Source organism: Equus caballus, chromosome 5, assembly GCF_041296265.1.
Source record: "Equus caballus isolate H_3958 breed thoroughbred chromosome 5, TB-T2T, whole genome shotgun sequence".
Lineage (NCBI taxonomy): Eukaryota > Metazoa > Chordata > Mammalia > Perissodactyla > Equidae > Equus > Equus caballus.
Genome location: NC_091688.1, coordinates 96,406,790 through 96,415,736, shown reverse-complemented (window position 1 = coordinate 96,415,736; position 8,947 = coordinate 96,406,790). Strand labels below are relative to the sequence as shown.

The 8,947-nt window shown below is 36.8% G+C and overlaps 1 protein-coding gene across 1 annotated transcript in view; it reads right to left on the bottom strand.

Annotated features, from left to right (window-relative positions):
* Positions 1 to 495: 495 nt before the first annotated feature.
* PTGER3 (prostaglandin E receptor 3) overlaps positions 496 to 8,947 on the bottom strand; it is a 244,471-nt gene continuing 236,019 nt past the window's right edge. Inside the window, exon 3 of the mRNA XM_070267493.1 lies at positions 496 to 755. Coding sequence (XP_070123594.1) covers positions 609 to 755 — 147 coding nt within the window. The 3' untranslated portion in view covers positions 496 to 608. The remainder of the gene's footprint in view (positions 756 to 8,947) is intronic.

The following is an 8,947-nucleotide window of genomic DNA, read 5'->3' as shown; positions in this document are numbered from 1 at the left end:
GCTAAATTTTATTCTCAGTTTCGGTACTTACCTTGTCTGGAAGCAATAACAAACTGACGGGCACCGGTCCTTGAACCATCCTCTGAGTAGCACCCGTCTAAAGTCTTTCTAGATCTCCAGAGAAGATCTGTGGTTATGGCTATTTTCATTAACTCGACTGGAAGCTAATAGACCAGAAGGCTGCAATGTTTTGAGAAAACTCTGTAGATGCCAAGCCTGTCTAGAATCCGCCTGTGACTGTTCAACTCCTGAAACAGTCCTCCTGCCTGAGTGCCAAACTCACACTGACAGGAAGTAGATGGAAAACCATGCAAGCCCCAGGAAGTGCATCCTCTTTAATACTCATCTCGGCTGTGGTCAAATAGACAAGGAAGAACCTCCTGGAGTGCAAAACTGGAGAGAAGTGAACAAGACAGATTATTGTTTGTTGTTGTTAGTGCCATGGAATTGATTCCAAAATTTTGCTTCTAAATATAGAAAAACAAATGCTAGATACAAGTGTAAATGCTCACTTTTATTACCTCCTATTCTGGTAAGGTGACAATGTGCCCTAGTTTTGGTCAATAAGCAGAATTATTTGGAGGAGTATTTGTGGGAAAGCTTTTGTTTTACGAGTAGACAGATATTCCTCTTCTCACTTCTTCCCATTTTGAGCGTGGACTAGATTTCTGCAGCTGCAACAACCATTTTTCAAGCATGAGATGCAAAAACATGAAGTATGCGTTGGAAATTATATGGTTGCATGAGATGAAAACCTGAAAATGAAAGAGTAGAAAACCTTTAAGAACCTGAGATGTTATGGTTTAGTTGAGCAATTAAACCAATGCCAACCATTGATTGCTCATGGACTTAGTAATACGAAAAAGAAACCCATATTTGTTAAGCTGTATCTAGACAATCCACTTAATACGCTATTTAACATTGTCTTTTTTCCTCCTGTGTGGCTATTGTGAAGACTGTCATCAGGGTAATTGTTCATTTGCAGGTAATGTCTGTTTTAGTTTTTCCTTTCTTTTAACAAAAAGGTCAGTTTTACTACAGTGTGCCTTATGCTGGATTTCATTTTATTTATCCTGCCTGATGCAGTGTGCTTTTCCAAACTGAAGATTTATGTCAATTACAAATTTAGGGAATTTTCCAGTCCTTGCTCTTGAGCATTAATTCTCCTTCCTCTGCTCTCCTTCTGAAACTCTACTAGATAGAAGTTGAAGCTTCTCAATTTACTACTTAAGTTTCTTGATTTCCCTAATATATTTTTACCTCATTTCCCTCTGTACTGCATTTCCAGTAATTACCTACATTTATTTTCCTGTTCATTAATTCTCTCTTCAGCTGTGCCTACTTTGCTGTTGAACCTGTGCATGACTATTTTTAAAATCTCTTTCAGATGACTTTTTATCTAAGGTTACTGGGTTGCTATTCCTCCTCTTTTTGGGAGATCCGCTTACTCCACCTCTTGGTGCATTGATTTTTCATCTAGTTTATAATTTTTTATCATGGACTTATTTTTAGTGAGTTTTTCCTTGTTGATTCTCCTTTGTTTTAGGTTGTAGAAATGCACAGTAGTTTTGAGCACTTCAGAAGGATCACCAGTCTAAAGTAAATTTTACCAGTAATTTCTTGGTTTCAGGCTCCTACAACATATGGACTCTGATCCTACACGTGGTATAGCTCTGGGGCTTTGATTTCTCACAGGGTACAGTTTTTCTTTTTTACACAAAGATTTTTGAGCAGAGCAGATTCTGAGTTGCTTCCTGGTCTGAGGAATAGAGTCTTGCTACCCGGAGGTATAATCCTTCCAAGTTTCCAGTTTAATGGAGGAGATCTTAGTACCAATTCTTATCTTGAGTTAACTCAGCACCAAAACTTCTGTTTCTCTTTGGGCATTAAAACCTCAGTCCCAGCCAGTAGATCTGCATGTATGTCTGCTATCACCTTTCAGATGTTTGGTGCTATCACACATATTTGAATTTCTTGTTCTGGCCTAGGGGCCTTTTCATTTTTTTCTTTGTGTTTGGCTACAAATTACTTTTTCTCCTGTATATTTACCTAGAATTTCTATGTGTTTGTAATGGGAGAGGGCCTCATGTTAACTTTATTTTCCATTTGCCAGAATTGTTTAAATGCTTTGTAAAAGCAAGAAATTCCGTTCATCAAGATGCAAGTCCCTACAGAGACATGAGTTGCCAGTTTTCTTATTCTGCCTAACTGGGTACATTAGCAGATATTTGGAAGTACATTAGAATGGATAAGAACATGCAACTTAGAATCAGAAATCCATTGGGTTGTAATTCTAGCCATATCTTGGGCAAATTACACTACCTGTCTAAGACTGACTATACTCATACTAAAGTAAATAGTCCCTACCTCATGGGATTATTGAGATGATTAAATACAGTGCCTGGCACAAAGTGAATTAATAAATGCTTGCCATCATTATTACAGAATATTGTTCAAATTCTTTAGGTCAGCACTTAATGATCATAAGCTACTCTCCAGTTTTGTCTCTTCATGCAACTTTTTTTCTGTGTGGTTTTTTTTTTTGCTCCAAAAAAATTGACTAAAATTGTCTCTGATCTTGTCTTCTTAATTGGATTGGTACCTCTAGATTGAAGGAACTCGTTTTTAAACTTGATCATATTCCTTGCTAAAATGTGTTATAATGACTGTCACATCTTGGTGCCTGATTAGCATTTGGATTGTTTTAGCTTCCTCTAGTATTTCCAAACTCCAGACTTATTTTCTTTTTACTTCACTAGGTATTTCTCTCCCTACAGCAGTTAAATAATTTTAAAAATTTTAATTTTCCAAATTAAAGAATACTTATTTTTGTATAAAATTAATTTCACCTGCAGAGTTTATGAAATAAAGATAATGGCTTCTTCTACTTCAATTATAACCAGGAGGTACGAATGAGAGGATTACAACCTCTCATTGAAAATGAAAATAAATCCTCAATGACATTAATTAGAATCAAATCCACTTGTAACATTACCTAAGGCACAATTAATTAAAAATGCAATCTGAGATCATTAAGAAGTATATTCATATATGCATATTTTCTTCGTGGAGCCTGAATATGTTTTAAATGAAATAAAGTTAACTGAATATATATTCTTCCTAAATTGTTTCAACTAAAGGTGGGGTCTAGCATCTCTGTGGGATCATATCTTTCCAGGGTTGGTTCTGCTATGTGTCTTTCCCTATTCTGGTTAAGGATCTTTGGCTGATTTTCCATCTTCCTGTTTTTTTCAGTTAGTTACAGGAGTACAGATATATACTCAATATATTCAGATAAACTCATGATGTCTCCTTTTTTGTGCTATTGTTGTCGTATGTGTTTTAATTTTACATGTGCTCTAAACCTGCATCACTTATTTTTATCTTAGACAGTCAGTAATATTTTGGAGAGATTGAAAAAAGAAAAATAAATGTCTTTTATATTTATCTTTATTTTAACTGTTTCCAGGGATCCTCATTTCTTTGTGTAGATCCAAGTTTCTGTCTGGTGTCATACTCCTTTTTCCTGAAGAATTTCTTTTAACACTTCTTTTTTGTTGTTGTTGAGGAAGATTCACCCTGAGCTAACATCTGTGCCAGTCTTTTTCTATTTTGTATATGGGTGGTCACCACAACTTGGCCACTGACGAGTGGTGTATGTCTGTGCCTAGGAACCAAACCTGGGCTGCTGAATTGGAGTATGCCATTCTTAAACACTAGGCCATGAGGCTAGCCCCAACATTTCTTGTAGTTCAGATCTGCTGTTAATGAATTCTCTCAGCTTTTGCTTGTTGGAAAAAGTCTTTATTTTTCTATCATTTTTGAATGATAGTTTCTGAGGTATAGGATTGACAGTTTTTTCTTTGAGCACTTTAAAAATATCACTCTATTTCTTCTGGCATGCAAAGTTTCTAGCAAGATAGCTGGTATACTTCTTATCTTTGTTTTTTCTATGTAATGTGGTCTTTTCTCTGGACAACTTCAAGATTTTCTTTTTATCTTGCGTACTCATTATTTTGACTTATATGTGTCTAGGTGTGTTAATTTAATTTCATTATTATCTTTTCAATCCTTTCTGGGCTTTGCTGAGCTTCCAGGACCTGCGATTTGACATCTTCAATATTTTTGGAGCATTTTCAGCCATTATCTCTTCAAATATTTCTTCAGCACTGCTTTCTCTCTCTCTCTCTCCTTCTCCTGGGGATTCCAATTACATGTGTGTTAGGCTCTTTGGTTGCACCCCAGAACTCTTGGACGCTCTGCTCTGCTTTCTCTTTCTATCTCTTTCTGGGTGTGTGTGCATGTAGATGTGTGTGTTTTAGTTTGGCTGATATCTAGTGACCATCCTTGGTTTTATCAAGTCTACTGTTAAGTCAGTTAAAGGTCTTCTTTATCTCTGTGACTGTGATATTTTTTTCTGAGCATATCTAGTTGATTGTTTCTTACCCTTTACATTCTCCATCTGTTCATGCTGAAATTCCCCATCAGTTCCTGTATGTTGTCCACTCTTTCCATTAGATAACATATTAATCATAGCTATTTTAAATTCCCTCTTTAAGTTATCTCTGAGTCTTGTTCTATTGATTGATTTGTCTTTTGACAATGGTTTGTTTTTTTCTTGCCTTTTGTGTGTCTTATAATGTCTTATTGATTGCTGACCATACCGTGTAGAGGAGCAGACGCTGAGGTAACTAATATTCATGACTCACAGTGGGTATACCCTTTCTTCTGCTAGGCCATTGGTGTGGGATATTGAGTCCATACAGTCAAGATTATAATTGGTTTTGGGTTTTATTGTTGCTATGGCTACCTTTAGTGTAGCAAACAGTTTAAATTTCTTTATCATTATCTTGTTCTTATCATGAGTTTGGTTTTGCAGAGCCTTTTTCTCAATTTTCCTACTTTACCTTAAATTTTAGACCTTCCATGGTCTCTCTCCATACTCTTGTTCCTCCCCAGTGGTAGGCTGTTGTTGATTGTGTTTTGGTGTTTGTTAGCCTGGTGACAGAGTGCAGGGGAGATCTGTGTTGTTCTGATTAAACCCCTGCCTTAGGCAGTTACCAGTTTATGCTTGGAGGATAATGGCCTTGTTTCCAACATTCTGTAGTCAATGGGGGGTAGGAGGTCAGGGAAATTCAGTATCCAGTTTACATCCTTTTGATCGTTTCTTCTGTTATTATGGTATCCTGCTGTAATTGAGACCCTCTTTTTTAACCTCTTAAGAGAAAATAAGAAAGAAGAAGGAAACAAAACAAAGCAAAAATCCCTCCAGACTTCTGTGAGAGCAGAGGAGGTAGTCATATGGCTGATCAGAGTGGAGAAAGAAAGTGGGTCTAACTTTTCCAAGAAGATTTTCAAAACTCCTCTCATTTTAGCCATTTCTTTTCCACTTTGCTGTGCCAATCGTTCCTGAGATTTGGGGGACATTTTGAAGTGTAAATCAGGTTCTTTTGTAGCATTGCCCACTTTTATCTGAGGATTCAGCATTTTTTTTCCCAGAACTATTTTTAGCTTCCATAATTTTGTTAATGTAGGCTTGTCTTCCATTTTCCCTGATTTTGTATCTTTATGCCTTTAAACCAAATCATGTTACTATTATTTTAGCAGGATTTTAGGGAGGGAGTGAAAGGAAATAGGTGTCTTTAATCCACCGTATTTATATAGAAGCCCTATGGTTGGCCATCTTAAAGTGATTCATCATTTTCACTTATCAAGTTCCTCTATTATATGTGTAAATAAACTTTGGAGAGAGCCCAGTGGCCCTATTGACATGGCCAAAAATAGATGAAGTTGTAAAAGATATGTAGTTTACACTTTGTCTCTGGAATACATGTTTGTCACGTTCTATTTCCTTATTAAGATTTTAAGTACTTTGATGGGAAAGTTCATGTCTCATATGTTTTTACAATGCCTCTAACATCTTGCCTGTTTCCTTGATTTCAATTATTTTAAACTCTTTCATGTATTTAGCTAGGCTAAAAACCCAGTCTTAAAGTCCTGTAAATTTTACAGAGAAATTATGCTACATAGAGATTACTGTTTGTTTTGCAATTACTTGGAGTTTATCTTTTCCAGAAAAATGTCATCTTGTTTATGAAAATCAAAAGGATCTATTTTTACCAGCCTCTTAAACCTGAACACAATATAAAACTGGCTCTTCTGTTTCCTTATAAGGGACATCAGAGCAATGTTAAGAAGTTGCAGAACTTTCTAATGAGAAATTCTCAAAGTGGGGATACATTAGTGGAGTGCAGATCACTTTTATTATTCCTTTTACATTTATTGATTGAGTGGCTACTAAATATAAGGGTCTGTATTAGATACTTTGGAGGACTTTAAGAAGCACATGTTCTTATCAGGACACAACTGGTTGCTTAGTGTTATGTACCTATTCTCCATGCAGCAAGAATACTAAATATATAGGCTTATATCCATATTAATCTCTAGATACAACCCTGAAAATTAGATGGAAAATCTTTAAGGAGCTTGAGTTAATTATTCTGGGGCTCAGTATTGTGGTACTCTTGTTGTTAATTAAAGTTGTTGTGCTCTAATTCTATTACTGAGATTTTGACCTGAAGCTCCAGTGATGTGTGTATGTCTTGGTAACTTCCCCAGAACCTAAATATCAGTATCTTACTTATTTTTTTTTCCTGTTGCTCCTTATTGCTTTAAGCTATGAAAAATAATATTTACCAGTTAGGACTCTGAACCATACCTGCTGGCTCACCTTCTGCTAAAAGATTTTCTTGATATCAGCTGATTTCCTGAATTTTAGAGATGCTGAATTTTGCTTCATATTTTTCTTTCACTTTACTCTGACCATTACCAGGACATTCCTTCTCAATTTATGCACACCCTCCCACTCCCCCATGTTAACCACTGCATGTTTTATGCTATCGTATTCTTGAATTTTCTGTTCTCTGAGGTCCTGAAACTGTATTTGTCCCCAGCTCAGTGGTTGTGACTCATTCTGTGTTATGGATTTTGTAATCATAACTAATCACTCACCAAGGCAAAGCAATTGTTACTCTTCAGAGTCTTATAATCAGCTTGAATAAACAGAATATATGTATAAAAGAGCATGAATAACAAGATGAACTGGGATGTTATCAATGACAAGTAGAGAGTGGCATAACTTAGCACTGATTCAACATTGATAGTAACTGCCAAAAACATGTTGACAACCCTGATCTGAGGACTCAGTTCACTTCTTTGTCAATTCATGTCTTTCTTCAAATTTGTAAAGTTTTCAGGCATTATTTCTTCAAATATTTTTCCTTCCACTTTCTCTCTCTCTTTTCCTTTTGGAACTCCCAGAATGGGTATGTTGATCCGCGTGCGGGTGTCCTACAATTCTCTTAGGCTCTGTTCACTTTTCTTTAGTCTTTTTTTCTTTCTGCTTATAAGACCTGATAATTTCAGTTGTCTGTCTTCAAGTTGTCTGATTCTTTCTTCTGCCTGCTCAGATCTGCTCTTGAACCTCTCTACTGAACTTTTCATTTCCGTTATTGTACTTTTCAACTCTAGACTTTCTATCTGGTTCCTTTCTATAATTTCTCTTTTTATGATATTCTCATCTTGTTTATGCATCACTTTCCTGATTTCCTTTAGTTCTTTGTCCATGTTTTCCTTTAGCTCTTTGAGCATATTTAAGACAGCTATTTAATTTATTTATTTACTTATTTTTTGAGGAAGATTAGCTCTGAGCTAACTACTGCCAGTCCTCCTCTTTTTTTCTGAGAAAGTATGGCCCTGAGCTAACATCCATGCCCATCTTCCTCTACTTTATATGTGGGATGCCTACCACAGCATGGCATGCCAAGCGGTGCCATGTCCGCACCTGAGATCCGAACTGGTGAACCCTGGGCTGCAGAAGCAGAATGTGCGAACTTAACCACTGCACCTCCGGGCCAGCCCCGAAGACAGTTCTTTTAAAGTCTGCCTAGTAATTCTGATGTCTGGGTTTCCTGAGGGATGATTTCTGTCATTAATTCTCTGCCTTTGAATCGGTCTTACTCTTTTGTTTCTTTCACTTCTTATGTGTTTTGCTGTTATTGAAAATTGGACATTTGAATGTTATAATGTAGTCACTCTTGAAGTGAGGTCTTCACCATTCCCAGGGTTTGCTTTCTTTTGATTGTTGAAGGCTGTAGTAGTCCATTTGTTTAGTGACATTTTCAAACGATTTTGCAAAGACTGTATTTCTTATCCTATTGGCAACTGAAGTCACTGCTCCTTTAGATCATGTTCTAATATTTTGACAAATAATTTCTAGAATACCAGGAGCTAAAACACAAAGCAAAACAAAATGAGAAAAAAATTGTCCAGTTTTTGCAGATTTCCTCTGTGTTGGGGCACTCTAATATTTAGCCAGGCTTTCAATGAGCCTAGGGATCAGCCCAAACTGAAAGCTTGGGCTCTTTTCTGAGCATATGTCTTACCCTGGGAAAGGGCATAGCTTTCTAAATCCTCCATATGAATGGGTTTTTTGAATATCCTAATCTTCCAAAGAATTTCCCCTAGCTTTTCCTCCTGAGCGTTAGGCTCTCTATCGTATATCTGTGTTGTAACCTTTTACACAAGGTGTCTGCACATTGTTAGTTTGCCCTGCAGTATTTTCAAGGAATGCCTGCTGCTTTTGAGGCCTGACTTCTGAGTTGGGCCATACAGAAATGAGTGCTTTATGTCAGTCTCTCAGGCAGCCGGGTTAGAACAAATCTACACAATAATTTGTAAAAGTAAGGTTTGCTCTGCTCTCTCCAGAACCAGAGACCAGAGCCCCACCCTAGGAACACAGGCTGCCACTGCTTCAAGATTGCTGCCATGCTAGGGCGGAGGTGGAGCAAGGGCAAGTAAAAACGCCACAATGCTTTCCTACTGTTTAAAGTTGCATATTTCTTGGTTAAACATTTACTGGTTTGCTGTAAACCTTTGACAGTTCTCT